The sequence below is a fragment of the Haliaeetus leucocephalus genome, unplaced genomic scaffold (genome assembly GCF_000737465.1).
Source record: "Haliaeetus leucocephalus isolate CR32 unplaced genomic scaffold, Haliaeetus_leucocephalus-4.0 Scaffold0, whole genome shotgun sequence".
Lineage (NCBI taxonomy): Eukaryota > Metazoa > Chordata > Aves > Accipitriformes > Accipitridae > Haliaeetus > Haliaeetus leucocephalus.
In genome coordinates, this window is record NW_010972436.1 from 8,104,871 (window position 1) to 8,129,375 (window position 24,505).

General features: G+C 36.7%; 1 protein-coding gene across 1 annotated transcript in view; it reads left to right on the forward strand.

The window, feature by feature from the left end:
- The first annotated feature begins 4,996 nt into the window (after window positions 1-4,996).
- SLC39A12 (solute carrier family 39 (zinc transporter), member 12) overlaps window positions 4,997-24,505 on the forward strand; it is a 34,935-nt gene continuing 15,426 nt past the window's right edge. The window contains exons 1-7 of the mRNA XM_010578389.1: window positions 4,997-5,127; window positions 6,246-6,598; window positions 10,522-10,803; window positions 13,306-13,513; window positions 15,931-16,133; window positions 19,958-20,129; window positions 23,402-23,574. Coding sequence (XP_010576691.1) covers window positions 6,329-6,598; window positions 10,522-10,803; window positions 13,306-13,513; window positions 15,931-16,133; window positions 19,958-20,129; window positions 23,402-23,574 — 1,308 coding nt within the window. The 5' untranslated portion in view covers window positions 4,997-5,127; window positions 6,246-6,328. The remainder of the gene's footprint in view (window positions 5,128-6,245; window positions 6,599-10,521; window positions 10,804-13,305; window positions 13,514-15,930; window positions 16,134-19,957; window positions 20,130-23,401; window positions 23,575-24,505) is intronic.

Below are 24,505 nucleotides of genomic sequence, written 5' to 3' on the forward strand. Positions count from 1 at the left end.
ATGATTACCATGATGTTTGTTTGCAATGACTCTTCTCTATTGTGAGAATTTCTTTAGAACAACTGAACGCTGACTCATAGTTTGAAAAACAAAAAGTAATGTGAGTAAACACTTAATTTCTGTAATAGTAAAAATGATTTATAAAAATTTTAGGAAGTACGACAAATTACATAAAGGGACTCTTGAGTGGTTTTCAAGCATAAGATGGTGACTATCCAACAGGAAAGGAACATTCCAACATGTTGGAGTCAGAAGTCAATGGCTGAAGAACCAACATACAATGCATAAATCAGTTTCCTACAAGGTGAATAGCATAACTGCCAAAAGGGTATTTTCAATTTAAAAACCTTAATTTTTTTCCATTGAAATATTACTTGGTGTTCTATGCTGTAATACTACATAATATTTCATTTGGGATATTTAAATTTATAGTTTAACATGTGTAATTGGACCATAAATGCTTTGGACTGGATGAGACATCGTTAGTAAAATCAGATCATGTTTTTTGAGCCCAGTGTCTTTGGAAACCTAAAGAAGCAGAAACAAACAATATGTATAAAAGAGCCTGATAACGTTCCAGGACATAACCAAACAATAGGCAGTGAAAAGCTTAGTAACTGATTTCTGCATCTGTTTAGTGTAAAAGGATGTGAAATAGCTGAAGCTGACTTGGTGGCTTAGTAGCTATACTTTAATGTTTAGATACCTTCAGTAAAGTTAGGCTGCTAGAGTTCCTAAGGATGAACACAAGAGCATTTTTCCCCCGTGTGTTTTTTAACTTAAAAATTAACAGCATAGTATACATCCTTCTGAAGTCTCCTCTTTTTCTTGCCCAAGATACTCATATCTCCTACTGTGACTAAGTTCTTGATTATAATTAATGGTACTGTTGAATAGTCTTGATAGTTACCCCTACATCCCAATATTTTTTTTTTTTGAAACACAGCCAGATAGTCAGCAATGGAGAGGTTATGTGAGGGAGAAGTCTGTAATAAGATGGGGGCAATTAATGAGGTTTTAGATCACACTTTCCATATAAACGAACACTTTCTTTTTGTTAACCCATATACGCTTTCATGCCAGGAATATCTTAGGACAATAAATGTCAGAGATTAATTCTGTCACATGTGAGAAGGCACTTCTCAAGGTACCTTTCTCAAAACATAAGAGGCTTTCCTGGCCTAGAGTGGAAGAAGTAATCCATGAATTCTTTCTGTTCTATTTTAATGTAACTAGATTTCCAGGAACCTTCTTGGGAGACTTTCTGCTGACTCCAGGAGAATTTTGCAATCCTGAACTAATACAAGGCTTGTTCCAGAGACATATATTAATATATATAACTCTGTGTTAATATATGTAACTCAGATAATTTCAATAGCATTTATTTATTTTAATTAATTGGCGATCTTAATATATGTGATATTGTTAGGATTGACATATGAGGCCAATGAAGCTGAATAGACTGTGATAATTTTAAAGCACTGACATTTTTTATTACAGGAGTCTGGCATTAATTCATTGGCAAAGATGCTTTATATATTGAAATTCTACACAAATTACATGCAAAATGTAGTCCTTTCATATGTCAGTATGCTGCCTATGGCTGTAATTATAGCCATGTGCACACATCACATTAATAACATGGAGGAAATCGGCAGTACCACAGGATTCTCTTCTATTTGCCATAATTGCTGTGATTAGTAAAAGGGCAAAAAATGCCTTTTCTTAGTCCATCAAAACAAGTTATACAGTATTTAAAGAATAAGATTTATATAGCTGCATTTCTCAGTAAGCTGTGAAGTTCAGCAGGGGTTTTGCTAAAATGATGCCTATATCCTCTGCCATTCTGCTGTACAAATAAAATGAAGCCATTTGTCAGGTTGGTAGAGCTCATAGGAATGTCTTTGTCATCTCAGAGTGAGTTCTCTAAAGAGTTTTCCTATTCCTACATAATTTATTCACCAATCCTTTGAAAACCAGTAAATTGCAGAGTGCAGGTATTCATGGCATTTGTGAATGGGCAACTTGCTTTTGTTCTTGCAGCAGGTGCGGCGTAGGTGGGAGAAACAACAAGATAAGCTGCAGTAAGTCTTACTGGTTCACTTAAAATTAAAACAAAACAAAATAAATAAATAAAAACCTTTAACCAAAGAGGGCTTGCTGCAAGTGCTTATCATGTTCTGTATCTCGTTATGTCATTTGGAAATTTCCTTCACTCCTGTTCAGTAAGAATGGAAGTTACGACATTACTATATGAGCTTTCTAAGTCATAAAAGATTGCATTTGTGTGAGAAGAAACTTTGATATGCAGTTGTCTGAGATCATGAATGCAATCATTAAATGAAAATAAGAGTTTTAAGAAGTTCCCATTTTTTTCACGCTTCTTTTTATCTTATTTCTTCTGTTACTTTTTTTTCCCTGGGACTTGTACCTATGCCTGTGAGCAATCAGTTACTGTCTTGCAAGTATCCCTCCATGGTAACTGTTCAAACTGATTAAAAATGGTTGATTATCTTTGCAAATTCTTGAGCTCAGATCCTTGCTCGATCATGCCAAGATCCTTAACTAAGTGTAGAATGGAATAAAAAAAGAAGTTTCATTTGCTTATTTAATCAGGAAGTTCATCATGCCTCTGGTTTTGCTATATACAGTCTGTTGTCATGTTAGAATGGTAAGCTGCTTCAATTTGAGTTACCCCAGTTCTCCAATTCCTCTGAGGCCTCTTTCTTCTGTGCATATTATCATTATACAGTAAGCAGAGAGTCACTGGCTTATGAGCACAGTGCATGAACTTTTTTTTCCCCTTTATTAAAAATCACCGAAAGACATGCAATCGAATTTGAGCCAAAATGGCAGAGACTTGTAATGCATGAGACAACAATAATAGTGATAGATTCTTTGGGGGTTTTTAAGACAATAAACTGTACCAGTGATTTCTTTCTGTCTGTGTCTCTCAGCAAACTTCTAATAGGCATCTAAAGACACAGCTTTGTTGTTATCACTGTTGCACTTTATGAGTTGGCACAGCATCAGGATGAGTAGGTAGTAGGGGAATAATGCTACTATAGGAGGGTTTGAAAAAAGGACTTAGCAATCCATGCTAGCAATTACTTCAAAAGTAGTAATCCAAGTGCTGTGTAGACAGAAAAGTTATTTGATGACAGTGGCATGAGTGAAAGCACAGGTAGTGCTCCAGCGTCAGGGGTAAAAGCAGAGGTTGAGGCTTGAGTCACCATGAGTGATTTTGCCACCACTCAGAAACTCACTTACAAGCCAGAGGATGTTTGCAACACTTAGTCTTAAAAAGGGAAGTGAATTCTCCTTTGAAATCAGTCATAGTACCCTGTACCAATTATTATCTGTTGCTTTTTAATACACTGAAAGTTTCCTTTTTTTACCATCACTCTGTAATATAAATGTTAATGTAAAATATAGCCAGTATTATTATGTAAATCTTCTCTCAGCAGCTTTCAATAGTTATAAATCATCAAATGTGTTTTTAAATGTTAGCTTCTCTCAATAAATTGAAACAATTCACCCTCTGTACACTTTAATTGGATAGAATGAATTCTTAGTTTCAGTTTGTAATTAAAACACCAAATTACATACAGATAAACCTATTCTGTGTTTGTCTGGAGATTGAGCAATCCCTGGAATTAAATGCTGGAAGCTATTCCCTCATTATCTGAGGAATTATTTTTATTAGTGGAACAAATCTGGACATAGTTAACTTTGTTTCAAAGACCAAATTGCAAAAAAGCTAGAGGAGATGCATATCATCATGTGTTTCTGCTTTTCAGTCATTCATATAAAAATAAATTTTTGAGATTAAAATTTCTGTAATTCTTGTTTGCATAAAGTTTCATATTTGGCCATGTTTGATAACTAACTTTTGTAATTTATGAAGTAAAATAAAAGAGAATTTGATACAAATCGTCGGAGGAGGGGCTTGTACTTGAGTATCTAGTAGTAGGACTGACTTTTAAAAAGCTCAGCCTTGATCACACAAGAGTTTGTACATACTTCCATGTACTTGTACTTTGTATTTTTGAGAATATTTGTTTATATTTTGCACTTCCCTCAAGCTAGTGTTATCAGTTTAATTTTTTTTTACAGTCAGTATCAGTTGCCAGTTCTCACCCTTACTAAAACAAGGCTGTTGCCTTTGAGCTCACCACCTTGTAAGAAACACTACATGCGTTTTAGAACCCAGGATTTTTTGTCAATCTAGCTTTAAAGAGAATTGTGACGTTTCCATTACTACAGGCTTACTGCTTCACAGGATTTGTTGAGCCAGCTGAGATGTCAATTCTTCATTACCGCACGGAAGGCTTGGAAGGTGGGAGAATGATATGACTGTTGTACCTGTTGCTCTGGAAATCTGTCAGTCATGACAGTTTTCACTACCTTCCAGTACTGTAGTATTGTAGTGGCATGGTGACGTAAATGGCAACTTTGTAACAGCATCCCTCTGGAAAATCTGAGTGGGTGGAAGAAATTTTTTATCACTGCAGTCTGAGCTATCCCAGCTTTTTTAATTGGTGCAAATGTGGCACAGAGTAAGTGGGGATGAAAGAGCCTGTTCTCTATGGACAGTGTTTCCCAAATAAAAATAACATTTTTCTATGGAGGTGCTTGAAAATATTTCTATTTCTATTCTGTTCACATATTTGCAAAAAGAAGTAATGTTTTGATGAAAAAAAGAAATTCAGGTTTGTTGTAAAATTGATCGGATAATGTAATGTAGAGAACAGAGTGCTTGCATGTATTATTCATTGTAATGAAATACATTCTTCAATAGATTTTATACATCTTGCACTGCTAAAATAGAGACTGTTTACATAAAATGATAAATACTAAAATATGTGAAATACATTCAACAATGTGATGCTTAGAACTTGCCAAGAAGAACATGTACTAATTCCTATCCACCTCCATTGTTACCTTAAGAGCAGCTCTCTCCATAGCAACTGAAAACTTTTCAAGGCAGCAATAAACTAATCCTCTTCAGCTTCCAGAGCACCATCAAGGAATTTTAAAAACATTGGGCTTCCAGCAGCTAAATACTTCTGAGGATTCAGAAGGCCACAAAGCTAGATACACAAGCATTCTTTTTCCCTTCAGAAGGTAAGAAAATAATGTTTAGAAATAAGTGCATCCTCGTAACGATACATATTCCTAATTGCTAACAGTAAAATATATCTAAACACCAAAAGATTTCCTAACATCTAAAAACATACTAACATTTATCTGAGTGAATGCCAATTTGAATTAAGTAGTTCTTTTTTCATTTTAAATGCTTTGTTAGCAGAGTTTCCTTTAAAATAGGACACACACGTATCATATTGCAGTTAAAAGAAGGTGAACTTATGTGTGGCTGTTTAACACATGTGCATTATCATCTGAAAATGTATGTCACTGCCAGCATCTGCCCATCAGTAAAATGAAAACCTCTTTGTGGAAAACAGAAGTGAAACTCTTTTCTGTTTCTTTCACTTTGATATTGAGACAGATTATTGTTAAAGCAGAGGCGATGGTATATTAGGAAGCATAGTGGCAAGACAGATTTACAGTACAAAATGTCTTTTGCATCTAGAGTTAACAAGTAAAACTTGTTGCTTCTGGTGTGTTTGTTTTTTTATTCACTGAGTTCTATGAATGAATTATGACCTCAGTTTTGTAACTTTTTTGTCTGATCGTAAAATATCACTAATTTTTAAGTAAATCCTGTTCATTCTTGTTTTGTGTTGTGTAGCTGGAGTTTGGTAATGTTGGTAAAGTGTTTTGAAAATAAAACCTGCTCTATATCATTGCTGTGTAACATAATTACTGCACATTTATATCAAAATTGGAATAGTAATCTTTATTTACAGCTATTTTTGCTACTAAAAACCTGTTTCACAATGGAATGAAAGTGAAAGCTATGGTATTTTCCTGTTCTTACTGAAGAGGATTATTAGTGAATGCAATAACATAACACTGAAATGAAAACCATACACTTTACTTTTATGAGGAGGGAAGGGCACTTTGAGTCAATCTCTTGTTGGTAATTCTACAGAAGTTTTAAGGCCATGGTTGTCTTAGTTTCCTGCTGTTCTGGGCTGTAAAGCCCTTACAGGCTCCCTGTTGTTCTAAAACAGCTTGTCACTGCAAATCAGCTTAGCCAACCAATTAATAAATCCTTTCAAACATATTGCATTCACACTAATTAAGGGGTTGGGGTTTTTTTCCCCTTTACCATTCAGATTCCTCAGGTTTCAAGTTTAAGCTGTGAAGTGCAAACAACAATTCAACATTCAGTGCAGATCACACACTGCAGGAAGAGGAGATGTGTTTTCTGACCAAGCATCCAGCTCTTGGCGTGGTATGTTCTGCTTTCATATTCAGCGTGCTCATTGCTGAAGGACAGCCTGGGGAAGAGCATGGGCAGGATGGCAGCTATGCTCCCAGCCGAGGCTATCTGATGGAAGTTTTACGCGTTCTTTCAGCTGACAACACTGAGCTCCACATGAACCACTCACGAGAACTGGTCAAAATGTTACTGGAGAGAGCTGAGTGCCCACAGCGGATTTATGGCATGCAAGAGGATTGTAATCTGGTTAGTGCTTCAATTAATGAGGGATATCTTTACAGGATTGTCAGTGAGTTTTAAAATTATTTATTAGAGTGATACTCTCCTGAATACAAAACCTAAACATGTGAAGGGCTTGTTGTTGCATCAAAAAATTGTCCCTACTTTAGTTGTTTCATTCTGAATTATTTATTGTTTAAGCTCATGAAGAGATATTCAAAACATGACAGGCATTCCTTAAAAATGCCATGCTTCAGTTGTATAACAGTAATAATTTTTCTTTGAAAGTTGTCAAGTGTTTATTTTCCAACAAAGATTTTTCTACTTTACCCTGATCTAACTATAAAAGCATGAACTTGAATTTGGATCGCAGAGGATTTCCACTGTGGCAAGACATAGGTGAAAACTGGGGACCAGTTCTGCCACTTTTTTTTTGTTCTGGATTTTAGTTCATAAAAATAAAACCCAGACAGGATTGTCTCAGATTTATGTGCTGCTTCACTGAAATATTCAAGTTTTAGGGGAGGTTTTTGGTAACCGGTTCAGGTCAAGGAAAATCAAAGGCAGAACAATGAATCCACAAATCCAAATTGAAACTGGAAATAGTCCAAGGTACAGCATCACAGAAGGTTTGTTTGTCTAGTTGAGTTGAGAATATTTTCAGAACCAATTCCTCATTTGACAAAGAGAGGAACTATAAAGTCATAGGTTTTGGTAGGACAGAGGCAGTGGTAAGTGAGCAACTTTGCTGAAAGGGGCTGCAAAGGGCTTGGTCAGTCTTGGCTTTGATTAACGTTACTCTAGCTCTGGCATTGTTCAGTGACCTACATGCAGCAGAGTGTCACTGTATATCAGAATTATGAGGATGGTCATAAAGGTGAATGCTTTCACAGTATACTATTCTTGGCAGTGTGCCAAGCCAATGAAACAGAGGTCTTTTTCTCCTGTGCAGTAGACAACTACTCACTTAATTGGCCCCTTCTGCAAACACTTCCATTTTTCATATAAGCGCCAATGTGAAATCTCATACATAAATAATGTAGGGCCTGTTATTCCCTAAATGGGTAATTTTTATGAAGGAGATGATTGTGTAGTTTTTCTCTTTGCAATTATAGGCAATGGGTACGTACCAGATATGGACCCGTATCAAAAGCTGAGAATGTATTAAACAGTAATGAGTATAGAGTCCTCCTAAACTTCACAAAACAGGGGTCTAGGCCTTCTTTTCTCCCTCTTTGTTTTGCTTCTCTGGATTGCTGTATTTTTTCTTGTATTTGTGGATAGCATGCCCACTGCGTCCTTGGATGGAAGAAATCTAAGTGAAACTTACTTTGGTCAGGACTTCCACCCTGTTTAGGCTTCGTCTTGGAAATTTCCTGTGGGAAGAATTTGAGTACTTTCACTATTTTCAGTACTTCTCAGTGTTGGCTGTGTCAGTAACACCGCACACGTCCTGCGCTGCCAGTGCCACATGAAGTCCGTTGTCTATAGAAAATCCATGAAAGAGAGACAGCATCTTCAGTCACATGCAGCCCACAGCCCACTGTGCTGAAATCTTCCAAGATGATTTAACAAGATTTGGTAAACCAAGATAGCAAAAACTGTACAAGAAGCAGTATCCTTCAAGACGGTCAAAATTTGAAACAGAATGCCCGACCTTAGCTTGGCATTTTTTTCCCCATACTTGTAGGGAATAACTAATTGATTTCAGACTCAACTTTCCCTTCTAAATCCAGGATTCCAGTCACAGAATCACAGAACAGCCCAGGTTGGAAGGGACCTGGAAAGATCATCTGGTCCAACCTTTCACATGACTTTCTTTTCAGATTTTTTTTTTTCTTTTTTAATAATGTCTCTAATGGGTATTTAAAAGCAGTGAAGTTTAACAGTTTTTTAGACCCTTTTTTGGTTTGTTTGTTACATATTGGCCCCAAGACTCTTTGAGCAGGGGCTGGCAGCTGTTGAATGGCATCTGACACTGCTTTATCTCCTAAGCACACAAAAGTAATATATTTCTTGCAGTGGTAAGATAATTTTTTCTAACTTCTGGCCTCTTATACAAAAGAAACTCAGTGTTCAGTGGCCAGGTTCAAAGTTGGCCTCTTTTTCATAGCAAATACACATTTCTAAACCAAGGCCATGGAGATGGTTATGCCTTAAAATATTAGTAATAGCAAAGTAACCAGTGATGAACCAATTTATATTCTCTTGATACCTCTTCAAGGGTCACTGTCTATAGGTTACCCATATACTATGGAGTAGCTGCATCTTTTACAACACACCTGCTTCCTTCCAATTTCCTTTTCAGTCATCTTCCTTGCAAGAGCAAAACAACAGCCTTGCTGATTACAATTTATCCTCACTGGGTTTTGAAATGGTATAGAAGTCCTTGAAAACCTTCCACTACATGCAGTATGTTTATTATATTACTATTGAGTGTTTGAAAAGGCTGGCTGACTAACTTGAGGTCTTTTGGGACAGAAAACAGAATAACTATATTCCTCCTAGCCCAAATACTAATGCTCAGAGACATGCATTTGAAAAAGAATTATATATCTTGATACAATTTAGGCAGGGCACAGTGGATCATACTGTAATCTAGTTTATTTACAGGTATAAATATCTAATTTGGCAATTACCATCCACAGTTCTCTTTTTTTTAGACAGCATTTGTGAGAATTTTTCTTAGAATTATTTCTGTTAAAAAGCAGCAGCTCTCTCAATTCCTCCAAGGAACATTGGCTTCTGAACATGGCAATGTGTATTTGACTCTACTCAGCTTCTGTGTAGGAAAATGAACGAACATACAAGGTGAGCCACACCGACCAACATGTCATGCTCATAGCCACAAACAATTTAGTCTGACAAACTAGGTTCTGTCTGGATTCATGAATTTATTAGAGTGCAGTTTTGATCTTCCCATAGTATGTTCATGTGTGGTAGTTTCCTCTCTGAAATATACAGTCTGGCTGCTCCACCATAATAGTTGAGATTAGCTGACATGGCTATAACATGCTTGGAAAGGAGCCAGCTGGAAAAAACCAGCTGCACAATGAATGACAACAGTTACAGGATCTCTTCAAGAAAGATTCTTTATTCTGGAATTCAGTATCTTATTTCCCATAGCCTGACATAGAGCTCTATTAGTATTCTGGTCTAATTTTAAAGACTGACTTTTGCTTGAGCTGGCAAAAGTTTCTAGAAAGTGTCTTTGTATCAAGAAAAATGGAGGGGTTTTTATATATATATATATGCATTAAAAAAATCTGTGCTCAGATAGAATGCCTGCACAGAGTGAGTATATGATTTCAGTCCCTCTTGAAATGCATTTAGAGGACTAAATGGTGTTGAAGACCTTGTGCTGGCTCTATGCACTGGGATGAATTGTTCCAGTTTACAGAATTAACTGAGAAAAAATAAAAATAGCTGTATGATTGCAGGGTCAATTAAGTCTCTTAACAGTGCATTAAATATGATATAACTTCTGTTTACATATCCTGAATTAACTACAGTCCAGATACGGTCTTTGTCTTGTAGTATAAACACATACAGAATGCATGGGTGAAAATATGAATAGCCCTAGCCCTTATCTAATATATTTATAACCAGAAACATAATCTGTTGAAGCCAGTGGAAGACTTTCAGTTCTCTACAATGATTGATCAGATTTAGTCCTGTTTTGTAGTAAATCTTAAATCCCTTGAATACTTGACATTTCTTAAAACCAGAAGGGGGTCCGGAAAAAAACACGGTGAGATCTTGCAGCCATAGAACTGCAATGAATTAACTGCATCCTCCTCCTGCCATTCCATCAGCCTGCATCTGTGTAGGCATAGGTTCGATCCCTTAAGTATAAGAGTTGACTTCTGTTCTCCTCTCTAACTGTATTTGCAGATGACTGGCAATGTGTTACTTGAGTTGAATTTCCATTTATTTTTATGTTTTCACAGTGCCTTGAACCAGAGGCTTTGTTACTAATAGCTGGTGGAGATTTAGAAGACCATCTCAGCGAAGAAGTTTTTGAGAGAATTTCTCTTATTCTTCTATACTACATTCTTCATCATAGAGATGTGTGTTCTTCAGAACTCAGCTTGAATAATAAGGATTATAAATTTTACCTACAGAGTATGCTCAGTTTAAGACATGATGAAGACTGTTATTATTTTTCACGAAATGAAACTGAAGATATTTTGGCTGCAGTAAGACAACATTTTAAAACTTCTGAAACCCAGGTAAAGAAAACATAAGTAAAAATAACTTCATATTTGTTAGTGATATAATGCCTTTAAGCTAGTTCAGACATTGTGTCAGTATCATGGTCCCCCAAAAAACTGGTAAATAACAGTGTGAGGGCACAGGCTGAACATTGGTCTTTTGTTGTATGTGATGTTTAATACTAGCCTTCTCCTTGACTTGCTTTTGGCATGTGCTACCTAGCACTTCCAGAGTCCGCTGGGACATGGTTGGAGAGATAGTGTGTATTAGGGACCATTCCTAATAGGTAATTTAGATGCAGTTGCTCTGCTTAGGGCAGATGGAAAAGAGCATAGCTGTGTGGATGCAAGACCTTACGCTTCGCTTCAAGGACAGAAAATACTTTCTCATCTCTTGTATTTACTAGTGTAGATATACTAGCAGTGATTGTATTTAAATGGTATAAAGCAGAACAGCTCCAAAACTGATCTGGCTGTATAGCAGAGATGTTGAATCATTTTGCTGTGATGAAATCCTTGCCAGGGCCTGCACTTCCATGTCCATCCAAAGCAGGGTGGAATAAGGAATCTGTCCAAAGATATGATGGTTTCCTTCAGCTGGGACACATACATTTGTGATTAATTATCTACCAGCACGAGTATGCCTTGTAGAAAGACTGATATAGATAAGCTTAAATTTAAAGTTTAAAAAATAAAAAAGCATACTAAGTATATTCAGCTGAAGACATCCTTTCTAAGTCAGGAAATATGCAGTGAGTTTTCTCACCACTGTTTATTATTCCTTATCTCAAGTAGGGTCTATAAAATAATAGAATAATATTCTAGAGTTCACAATCAAAAGAAAAACTTTTTTCCTTGTAATGGACAATAAAATAAGTTTTTGCCAGATTTGATAACTCCTAAAGTACAGGTTGACCTCCTGTGAAAAGCCCCTTAGAACTGTTCATAATATACAGTTAAATTTGGTTTATTGCAAAGTTTGAATTTGCCCTTTTCTTTTTCATTTCATTAGATTTTAATTTACACCATACTGTAGTAGAGTTTCCTACGCAAACAGAAGATGGCTAGGAGTCCTGGCTGTGCAGCAGGATGTTGAGGGCCTCCAGTTCCTCTTTCTGTGTTCTTTGTGTAATCGTTTCCCATCATAAATTATTCATTGACCAGTACTTTTGGTTCTGAGTCTTGGTGAACGTGCTGATTTCCAAGAACTCCAATGGTATCTGGGCAACTGTAAAGAGGCATCGGTGGGTATTTGGCATGTCAAGGTAGAATAACAATCCATAAACTGCTTTACTGTGTGGTCTGTTTGTTTATGCTGGCAGTATAATCAGTTGTCAAGCCTTTTCAGTAACTGAGACTTCACTGCTCACTGACACGGGGGAAAACAGGGTTTTTTTTATGAAAGATACTCAGAACATTATAGACTATCTAATGCTTAGAATCACAACACTTGAGTTATGGAAAATGGCTGATGACACAGGGTAGTAATAGAAGAAAAGCATTTTTAGTGGCTCTTTATATGTTTTGGTTTCACAGAAAATATCCTCTTCTCAGTCATAATTATTAATCTTATTCAAATAATATATTATTTGAAATGAGGGATGAAATTTTGGGTTGTGGAAATTTAAATGTATAATAGATGGACAGGAAAAGAAATGCCAGCCTCCTCTCTGCAGTGTTTAAGGCATATATTGAGAGATGAGTAGGTATAAAATAAATTATTACTGTACTGGCTCATCTAGTTGACTTTTCAATTTAGTTAATATCGGTTACAGACAAATGAACTTAAATAATTTTCACCATTTTTTTTTTGTTTCTTTCAAACCCCAACCGTTTGCAGTGAAAATAAACAAGAAAGGCAGAAATGGAAGAAAACAGGGATAAGTTTCCAGGTAACTGAGAGAGCTGTACCCTGCTCCCTCACTTCAGACCTGCACACATCCACACACATGGGTATACACAACTGCCTACTGCTCCTGTTTGGTCACCCAGCAGGGAAGTCACCCTTTATCTGCAGAATTATATCTTTCCATATTGTCCCCAGGTAACTGCCCCATAACAAATTTTGGATTCCATTTAATAGATAGGGAACTAAAAACATTAAGAGAGTTCTTTCTGAAGTTTGAGATAAAGAGTTAAAGTCTGTGTTGAGTCAATTTCTTGTGCCTTAACAAAAATTCCTCCCTTTTCTGCCACTTTCTGGAAGTAGATATAGATGCAGTTGAGGAGGACACAGGAATAATAGCAACAGCGTGAAAATAACACTAAGGAATGAAGGACTGTACTTCTTCCCCATCAGACACTGAGTAAAATTTCAGGTTTTTTATTCTATGCCTGTTCTCCTGGAAATGTCCGCTGTTTTGCATTTGCTGTCCTGCTGTCAATTAGAGCTTTAATCTTAGTATTTTTTCTACTCTGGCTGTCTGGGGAAGTGTTATCTCCAGTTTCTCCTCCTGTCACTCTGATAATTTAAATGTAGGTGACCAGGGTTGTCTTCATGCTGTTTTCTCCTGATTTCAGTGTGTCGATGTGAGTATTCTGGAGAAAAATGCTGATATAATGGACAGAGATGGTGCTGATGAAAACACTCTTCCACGCCTGGCTGCTTTAATCATTACTCTGGCTCTCCAAGGAGTCTGTATGGGGAAAGCAAGTTTGCCCTCCCCTGAATTCTTTATAAAATATATTTTCAGTTCTCTAAACAGTACCACTGAGCTCCAAGTGACAGGTAAGCTATTTATTCATCTCTAGTTAACTTTTGCAACACATATTTGATGTAAGCTATCTTTAAGTGCCTAAAGGACTTACTGTACTTCATTTTAGATTTAAATGCCATTTCATTTTAGAGCTGTTAAGTAGTCTCTTCTAAATTTAAAAACAAGATTGGAAAGTAAACTTATTTTGATAATTCTCTGAGAGGTATAAAACAAATTGTTACTGAGATTATTAAATGTGTGCCATCCCATTAATTTATTACTTAATTACTACCCAAAAGATCTCTGAGAGTGGCAATCTAGCTGTGAGGGTACAGTTCACTGGGGCCTCATTTACATTGCTTCTTTATGCAGATCTTTATACACTGCAAGACTCATTTAGGGGTAGATGGGATAATTCATGTATGGTAGCCAGATTAGGCACCTTAGTCACTCACACCTCAGTGTAGATGTACCCCCAGCAGAGATGAAATAGATACAGGCCACTCTGTTTTGACCAAATGCTCTCTGATACCTGCCTGCTGTACCTGAAAACATCTTTGTGGTTTGTGCTTCCCTACCCACCTTCTGATCTTAGTACCCAGTCAGTGAGTCTGGAATATGCAAAGTTCATTTTCTTCAGGAGCTCTGTTACTAGATGTATCAGAAATGCTACTTAACCATAAATAAATACAAGTATAGGAGAGTTCTGAGTCGTCCAAAAATTGAAAAAAAGAATAGAAAACACAAGTGTTGAGCTCTCAGCAGCTGCTATTATGTTCTGTAAAAGACTCTGCATGCGTAGCAATTTAAGAAGCTAAACCATCAACTCAGGGGCCTACTGTAGATTTAGAAAGTTATTATAAAAGACATCTGCTTTTCCCTGTTTGTGGTAACTAAGAATAGCAACACTTTACAAGCTTTTCAAAGCACTTTTAAAAAGTTACATTAAGTATGGGTTAAAACAGCTTAAAAATTTGAATTAAGCACAGGTAAAAACATTTTTACCACTCTTAGGTTACACAGAAGTACATTGAATCGCAGAAGTGAATAATTAAAAAAAGAACAAAAGCCTCAGCCCTAAACTTGGACTCCTAGATTGTTCTTGCATAAACTGGTTTTGCAGCAAAACCCTTCCTTTAAATTTGCTAAGCCAGATCTTCTAAAATAATAGACTCACAAGAATTGATGGAACCATCTGGGCACAGTGCTACTAAATAGCTATAAATGGTGAAATCCAGGTGTCAGTGACGACAACAGCAAGACTTTATGGTTGGTGGAGTTAGGGTGTCATTGAGAGAAACAAAAAAATATTCTTAATCAGTTTGTTACAGTGTAAGTATATTTTAAGCCTAAGCTAATTAAATTGTCCCTTTAAATTTATTTAAATACTTAATAGTAACTGCAGGAAAGGGCAAGGAACTGGCAGCATGGAAAAAAAATCCCCAGAGTTGACTACATTTAGAAAACAAATCTAGATTCAGCTCTGTTCAGATCTGTTTGCTCAAGACAAAGAAAACAGACAAACAACTTACCACAAGCCTTTTTGTAAGATTTACCGTTAAGATTATTCCATTTGCTTTTCCTGAATAACACCATTAAAAAATAAAGCATTATCTCATGGAAACATTCTTAATCTCATTGATCTAAATGGCTTTGAAATTAATTTGTGGCCTGCTTTTGTTTCAAATGGACAAACTCAGGTTTATAGAAACTATCACTATGGCTTCATCTTGAAAATGCAGGGGTGAAGGAAGGTGATAAGTAAGACAGGCTAGAGCACGCCTCCTCCTATAACCCAGCATTTATTTCATTAGCAGGCAGACCCACCACACTCAAGCTATGTCATGGGATGCATCCCTGCATTGTCTCAGGTTTGGATTAGGGCTCCCTCCTTCCTACTTCAGTGCTGTAAACAGGCATGCTTCCAGATTCACCACAGGAGAGAGAAAATCTGCTGCCCCATGTTCCACTTCTGGAGTGCGAAGGGCAGCATAGCATCCTGAGGATTGCTTTCAGGACACCCGATAAAGGATCTGTCTTTCTGGACTACCCTGGCCATGGCGTCTTAGCATGGTGTTACATTTACACAGGAAAATTTGAAGAACAGTGAAGCTATTTAGCAGTAGTTTGTAGATAACTTTGGCAGACTTCGATGATTAAATGGAAGATAAATTGCCTTCCTGTCACATCTGTTCCTCTGAGATAGTCATAGGCAAAACATCTGAGTGTGGTACTGTAAAGAAGGAAAGGCTGAGTACATAGGTGTCTTGAACTTCTAGAGCTATTAAGCGGAAATTCCCTACAGTACCAAACTGGGGAGAGAAAAAAGTATTAAAATGAGGTTGAATTAATGTTACAACTAACAAAATCTTAACAGTAACTTTTGGTTTTATCTTTTCAAGTGTGTATTTTCCCATGGTAACATATCTGTTTTCTAATGAATTACTAGAACTAGAACAACTACTAAATGTGCTCGCAGCCAAAAAGACCTGCACTGTAAATGGACAATTCCACAGTCACAAAAGACGACATTATAGTATGGCAATCAGAGATATTGGAACCAGAAATATTCTAGTCAAAGGAAACCATACAAAAGGAGACTATCTGAAAGGTTATATTGAAGATCGTGAAAGGAGCACAGATTGGGACCAGGTTAATTTCTTTTTATGTTGTTATAGTATTGGTTACAGAATTTCAGTAATAAAAGTTCAAATTTGTTTGCAAACACTACATTATTTCTGAGGTAAAATTTATTAGTTTCAAAAAGTCATGTAGATACTGATTAAAATATATTTTTATACAGTTATGTTTGTTTAAATATTAATTGCCGGAAGAACTTTATGGATGTTGAATGTGTGATTAAAGTAGCTGGGAGGGGCTAACAGAATGGCTAGTGTTCCATGGAACCAGGTGTTTCTTCAAGAAACAGAGGACTGTAGTACCATGGCTTCAATGCTTTCACACATTTATTAGAGATTTCTTGTGCTCTTATGTTGCAGAGCTTCTAGGGCCACTTAAGTGATCTTGTAGACAGAATGAGTGTTCGGTACTAAGGAAAAAAAGTAAATTAAGGTTTCTGTGTAAGTTTTTTTTAAAAGGCTTCTGTAAACTGAAGATTGGGCATTTCCAAATGCTTTTAATAGCCATCTATGGAGTCCAGAAGCCTCCTTTAGAAAGTATAGAGTCTATAGAACAGAACTTTAGCTACTACCCAGTATCCTCTTTGAGGGCTTTGAAGGACAGTGGCTCAATGCAGGTGATTTTATCCTTATCCTAAATATTTGAAAATAAATAAATTTTGTTTATCACAATGATTAAGATGGTAACTGACTTCCATCCTTTAGACTGGAAGACATTCCTTAGACAAAAAAGGAAACTTCAAAGTATATACCTTCTATATATTTTGACATATATATTTGAAATATATACTTCAAAGAATATGTTTCTATTGTTGTCAGTTCTTTACATTGTCTTTGAGTTAACTTAAATTGTTTCTTCTCCATTTAGGAGAATAAGTGATGTGCAATTGACTTTTTCTGTGTGGTCATTTTATGGTGTGGAATTGAGACAAATGGCATCTGGTTAAATGCCATTCTGATAGATATTTATCTGTTTAATTTTATTGCATTTGGAATACAGACTCTATCAATATGTTTATTCCTTTCCAGCTGACCACAAGAGAATCATGCTGATCAGCATGATGAGGCATGTAATGGGGTCTGAAAATAATTTTAAATGAAGGTCATTTTAAATGTGTTTCATATTAATTTTAAATTATGAAGGACAGAAATCAGTAGTGATAACTATCTCTACAAGAAGTAAAATTGTTCTCCAGCAATAGAAGAATTTATAATTCAACTTCTGATACTGACTGTAACTCAAAAGATAAGTGTGCAGGGGAGTTATCTGAGGCTTGGGAGTCAAACTGAGCCAAGTATTCTGTACAGATGAAAAAAAATCATAAAGAAACATCTGGAGAGAAGAGAATTTATCTTCCGTATTAATTCCTAGTTTCTTGGGTTTATTCCATTCCTCTACTTTCTAGCTATGTCTATTTTCTTTGACATATCATTCCATTAGAAGGCTTTGTGTTTCAGTGTTGTGTTGATAATTTTGTCTCCTGCTTTCTGTACAAACCTATGATAGCCATTGTGCTCCATTAGTAACAGATGCTGCTGCATATTAGGCATTGACTCATTTATGGCTTGTGTTTGCTAACTACATTAAGATCTGTAATTTGATTTTTAGATAGGAGTTACATTTTGAAACATTATCACAGAGAAAAGGTCACTGCTTTCTTTTTAAGTCATCATTGTCTCTACTGATTTAAAAAATGCATATAAAAAAAGTAGCAGATGATCTAATAAGAGCAATAATATTAAGTTCCATTAAACTATCTCACAATATTGTATGTATTAATTTATTACTCCTCATTAAAGAAACATGGATTTTGGAAACAAAATCATCCATCCATCCATCTGTCCATCCATCCATCCAGTTTTTCATATGAGAATATGCAAATTCTATTTACTTGTTTCTTCAGTATCATCCTCCAGGAGTACACATATAGTTGCTTTACTAATGGAGACTTAGTGCTCTGCCTCTGTATGTTAAAAAGCTTAAAAGGCTAGGTCTTGCAACTGGAAAAGATGCGGGTCCTCATGCCTCAAGTTTTACAAGAACTTTTTACTAAATAAGCATTAAGAACTATTTTTTTTATGTGTGGGTGGACAGTTTATTTTCCAGATGAGCTCTTCCTTTTTCATTTAAAATTCCTGATAACAAAATCACATTAAAATTTAGGTTCACAGTAATCCTGGACCTCATCTTGTCTATCCTACTTCTCAAAACAGGCCAATGTCAAAGTCAGATCAAGTTTCATATGGCCGCGTCCAGTTGAATTCTGAATGTCTCCAAAGATGGAGATTCTGTAGTCTTTCTGGAAAACCTGTATCAGTGCTTTATTGCCCTTGTTTTGATGGTTTTTTTGTTATAGCAAATTGGAATTTTGCCTCCTGCAACTAATACCTATTGACTCTCATCCTTTTGCTGTACACCTCTGAGAAGACTCTGGGTCTATTTTCCCTATAGCCCCCATTAGATAGTTAAAGATTTAAGATACCCCCCAAACCTTCTCTTCTCCAAACTGAACAAACTCAGATCCCTCGGCCTCTTCCTGCACATCATGTCCTGCAGTTCCCTAGCCATCTTGGTGGCCCTCCATTGGACTTCCCCCAATTTGCCAATGTCTTTCTTGTACTGCTGGTTATTAAGCTGGACATAGTCCAGATGTGGCCTCATACGTCCTGAGTAGAGGGCGATCATCTTTTTCCACTACCTGTTTGCTATACTCTTGCTAATGCAGCCCAGTATGCACTTAGCCTTCACTGTCACAAGGGCACACTGGTGACTCACGTTCAAGTTGTCTGTGAGGACCCCAAGGGCTTTTTCTGTAAAGCTTCCTTCCAGTCAGTTTTTCCTAGCCTTTACTGATGCATGGGGTTATTCTGTTTGAAGTGCAATAGATTTCTCTTTGCTGATCTTCATGAAGGTCTTGTCAGCCCATTTCTTCATTTAAATGAAAGAAACAAATATTATTTTTTAATTGAATCACAACCAATCACATGAGATTAAGAAATGAAGATTATTCCTTTAAGTAAAATAGCATATTTGATCTGGACATCTTCTTTTTAGAAGTTCTTGCAGAAATTGCCACTAGAACGGTTCTAATGCTAACTGCTCGCTAGAATTTTATCCTGGAGATGAAAAACCAATTCTTCATTAAAATTTTTCAAAATATACATGTTCCCAAGAAAAATTCTTTTTTTCGACAAAGAAACATTTCTAACAAGAATAAAAAGTATTGAAACTCTTAAGTAGCTCTAATAATACAATTATTATGTAATCTTTAGACCAAATTTAGACTACATAACATCTAGTTTGCTGACCTTAAAGTGACATGCTATTGTTAAAAGAATTAAAAAAAAAAATTTAGTTCCATATCTTCGTAAAGATGCAGCACAAGGACAAATTTCAGTACTGCCTTGATACAGGCAGTATCTTACATTAATAGCAATAATGTTGCTGTTAATGCAGTCTTATATTAATAGCTAGGAATGTGATTTGTGTTAGCATTAAAATATTTTTGTTAGCACATATGACAATAAAATATTTAGAGATATTATTGTGTCAGATCCTCATGACATTAACAGGCTTCAATAGAAATTGTGCTACTTCATCCCAAAGGTTCTGATCTTTCTGAAATATATAGTAGTATCAAGTTTTAACTGGAAAACCAAAAAAGAATTAGAAGTAATTGAAGTAATTAAAGTAATTTAACCAGAAAAGAGTGTACGGAAAACAGGTTTTTTCCAGGCTGTATAACCCTGTGTTCTTCTCAGATTCCATTTTTAACCTCAGCATTAAATGCAGGTATATGCAACATATTCAGTAACTGTATATACTTTTCTACATAGGTTTGTTTCTCTGCCAATGAACTTGTGAAGATATTTTTTAAAAACAGTTCTTCCTCCATTTCTAAGGACCACTTCAAGCAAATCAGTCCAGCTATCATTCAGCAACTATTAAGTTGTTCATGTCAGCTTCCTAACTCCAACCAGACAAAGCTTCCACCAACAACTTTGGAAAGTGAGTTATGTTGTTATCAGTGAAGTATTGTGAAAATTCAGATAAAGGGATGCAGGGGCCTAACTTCTGGAGACATTTCATTCATTAATATATTTAAACCAAAACATGATGAGATTTATGCACTCCATAATTTATGCACTCTGTAATTTCATAGCATACCTGTCGGATAATAGTACTGTATTGAGAAGTGAGGGGATTCAATGGTCTCAATTTTATATTAGAATTCTATTTCAATGTGTAAAGTTTTAAGCTTTTTCTTCATTTCTTAGAGGGCTGCTTGATGTAGGCAGCAGGTGAGCCATGACAGGTCCTTATCAGTGGGTTGCTGGGCAGTAATGACCTATTTTGTGAAATTTCCACCAGGTTTATACTGGAATCATTTCATTGCTCTTACATATAGCCCCAAGGTTATGTTAGCTGGCATTTTATACCATGATGTGGAAAATGCTTGATATAATTAAGTTCTGTGCTAGTTTTAAAATTGTTGCTAGTTTTTCATGTTGTGATATTTTACAGCAGAGAAGCTTTGGGGATACTACTGTGGGAAGAAAAACAACCAGAAAACCAATCACATGGGCAGCAGGACTTGTGTGACAGAGCTGGAACAAGAACTGAGTTAGAGTATAATCAGATTGTTCCCAGTTGCAGTTGTAGCCCTCACATGCCACTGCTTCCAGGGATTTCTGCCCCATCTGTTCTGCTGATTCAACTTCTCCTGTAACCATTCCCTAGTCCACCGTCTTGAAAAAAAACCACTGAATCTGACCTGACCTAAGGCCTTCTTAATCAGCACTTAACTTGACACTGGTGAGGCCGCACCTCGAGTACTGTGTTCAGTTTTGGGCCCCTCACTACAGGAAAAACATGGAGGTGCTGGAGCGTGTCCAGGGAAGGGCAACCAAGTTGGTGAGGGGCCTGGAGCACAAGTCTTATCAGGAGTGGCTGAGGGAACTGGGGTTGTGTAGTCTGGAGAAAAGAAGGCTGAGGGGAGACCTTATCACTCTACAACTACCTGAAAGGAGGTTGTAGTGAGGTGAGTGTTGGTCTCTTTTTCCCAAGTAACAAGCGATAGGATGAGAGGAAATGGCCTCAAGTTGCGCCAGGGGAGGTTTAGATTGGACATTAGGAAAAATTTCTTTACTGAAAGGGTTGTCAGGCATTGGAACGGGCTGCCCAGGGAAATGGTGGTGTCACCATCCCTGGAGGTGTTCAAAAAAAGTGTAGATGAGGCACTTCAGACATGGTTTAGTGGGCATGGTGGTGTTCGGTTGATGGTTGGACTTGATCTTAAAGGTCTTTTCTAACCTAAACGATTCTATGATTCTATGATTAATGTGTTTCCTGGTTTTGTTTTTACTTTAAACCAGTGATATCTGGAAAGTGGTTACAAACCTAGGTGTTCTGATGTATTACAGGGGACATTAATTTCTGGTGGGGGATTTGAGAGCCAGGAGTGAGCAAAAAGGAAGGGGCATCTAGCCATAATCATCTGCATTTAGAGCAGCACTTTTAGGCTACAAATCAATGCCTTCAGTACCTTTATCCTAATATCTACGTGGCCAGCTCTAGATGACTAGATCTTTTAGGAGCTTATAAGCCTTCCCCACACACTGCTGGCCAACAATCCTTATGGAGCAGCACTTTCCATCTCTAAATTCTGTCTGTACTTTAAGCTACACATGTTAAGCAGCTTGTGAGAATGAGCTGAGCTATCATTCCATGGTGTACAAATTAATTGAACTATGAGTGTGAATTAAAAAAACATGTTAGATAAGGGCATGGTGGAAACTCATGGACATCAAGAATGATTATAGGAGAAAGAAACATACAGAATAGGAAGAATCATTATAGCTCCCCAGCAGGCAGCAGTCCTTCTTTCTTATGTTATCTCTCTTCTCTTTACCTGAACACCTTGCAGTCTTTACTGCTTTTATCTTTTCTATGCTACACACATATGCCCATTTTTCAGATGGGGAATCAAGGGACAAAGAAGGAAAGGAGCTTATCTAGGTCTTATACAAGGTTCATGGCAAATTCACAGTTGAGTGAGATTTGCCCAAGTCTAAGGCCATCAGCCTGGTCAATGACATTTTAGTGATCTCATAAAGGTGAGAGATCTGTGTAGCTGAGAAAAGCTGAACTATTCAAACACAGAATGGAATTAATAAGAGCCCTTTCTGCAGCCCTTTCCCTGTGCTTTTTGGCAAAGGAAGGTTTCCATGACCACAGGGACACTGCTACTGGCTTGAGCCAGACAAAGGACTTCATGTTTGACCTATGTGTGACCTAGTGACCTGAGCATAGGCTCATTAATTTTATTCTCAGTTCTATTTTACTGACAGACTGTGCTGGTTTGGCTAAGTCACCAAGGCCTGACCTTCCATAAATATCTACTATACCCTTGTATTTGGATGTGCAGTCTGTGAAATTTACTGTCTGATTTTATGAGGTGCTGAACACTTGCAATGCTATTAAAGTGTGAAACATTAAGTGACACTTTCAAATATTCTGGCATTAGTTCCTTTATGTCTGTTTCTCATCAGTGTTTTACCTCCATCATAAGACTTTCATGCAGATTAATCAGGATTCATGTTGTGCAAAAGGTTGGAAATGTGAGCAGCATGTAACTCTGAAGAATTATAAGAGCAACCTTCCAAAAATCCCAGTAACCTGGGAAAAATAGGTTGGTGGTCCTGATGTAGTAACTAGAGAAGTCTATGTCCACAGCACATTTGTAAACATAATTTGGACCAAAAAGTTTATGCTTAAAATCTAAATTAGATGCCTACATTCATCTGAGGTTTTAGACGTTGGTTTGTTTACTAAATATGATTTGGTTAATAATGTTGTCTGTAAAGATACACAGGTGTGGCATGTGAGGATATAGAATAACAAGCATAAATCTGTTAAGAGAGGAAACAAATGCAGACCAGCATTCACTGTGCTTCTCTGCGTATCTCTAATCTGCACAGTCACAGTCTATTTAGCTCTTTAAGGTCTGAAATTCGGAAACATTAGACTGTATTACCTGTAAAGCCTGAAAAAAATGAATGTTTTTAGGCTTCCAATTCTGTCATCTATATCACACATGACTAGAAAAATCTATGTGGCACAATGAATCACTTCTCCTCTGTGTGCTTGTACACAGCAGTAGCAAAACATAGCCTCAAAAGCAAATAGAAATACAAATACAAAACAAATACTCAAACACAAATACAAATATTGAATGATTAAAGGTGCCCTTGTTTTGTTTCATTTGTTTTTCCCTACAGAATATGGTTATAGCACTGTTGCTGTTTTACTTATTACTATTGGATCTATGTTTGGTACAACCCTCATTTTATTTAACTCCTGTCAAGAAATCTATACACTCATTTTACAGCTGTTTGTCGGTTTGGCTGTTGGGACCCTTTCTGGAGATGCATTGCTACATCTTATTCCTCAGGTAGGTAATGCACACCTTTGTTTTTAAAATATTGACACATACGCACATGCATGCACATGCACACACACACACACAAAGTTTCATTTAAACCTGGCTAATGCTCATCTGCTTAAAAATAAAGCTTTCCATGAAATCTGTGAACTGACTAGCCAGCATTCCAATTACATTTGCACTTTGTAGTTCAGAGAGAGATTCCAAGTAGTAAGAAGCAGAAATCAATGAATGATGAATCCAGAGAAAATAAGGTTCCTATCTTCACAAAAACTTTTCAGAAAACCCACAAGTCCTGTGCAAGCCAGGTTTCTAGATATGCATTAAACTCTTTCATGAGGCAGATTCTGTTATGCTTTTTAGGAGAAATTGTTCAAAGGTTGTATGAGGCATCCACAGTCCCCTCCACACATTGTTCCAGAGAACCAGGGGCTATCAGCCTAATTAATCCTGCTGCCTAGAACTGTAAGAAAATGAGTTCTATGATTTTTTCCTAAATTAATAAAATAAATTTTAAGCACAGGTGGCATGTAAAACAGAACCAAATTTTCCATTTCATTTATTTTTGATTGAGTCTCCTCTGATATTACATAACTGTTATTAGTAGACTTCAGCTGGTCATTGAATCAGGGCTTCACACCTTCACTTGAGATTCTGGTCAAAATGTTCTTTGTACTGAATACATCACCTCTGGAAGAAGAACTGGGAGAGTGGTTTAAGGAAGGCAGTTCTCAGTGATTGTCAGACAAATGCGTTTCTTTAGAAACGCCTTTTGAATGTGAAAGTATTCTCCCTCACCAGTTTTAAGTGATGTATCCAGCAGCCTTTAAAGTGCCCACTTTCAGAGCAAAGAAGGGCTACCATCCTCTGCAGCTGGGGAAAAAATGGAAGCACACCCACCAGCAGAAACCTTTATGGATTATTTTCAATGTGAAGTTTA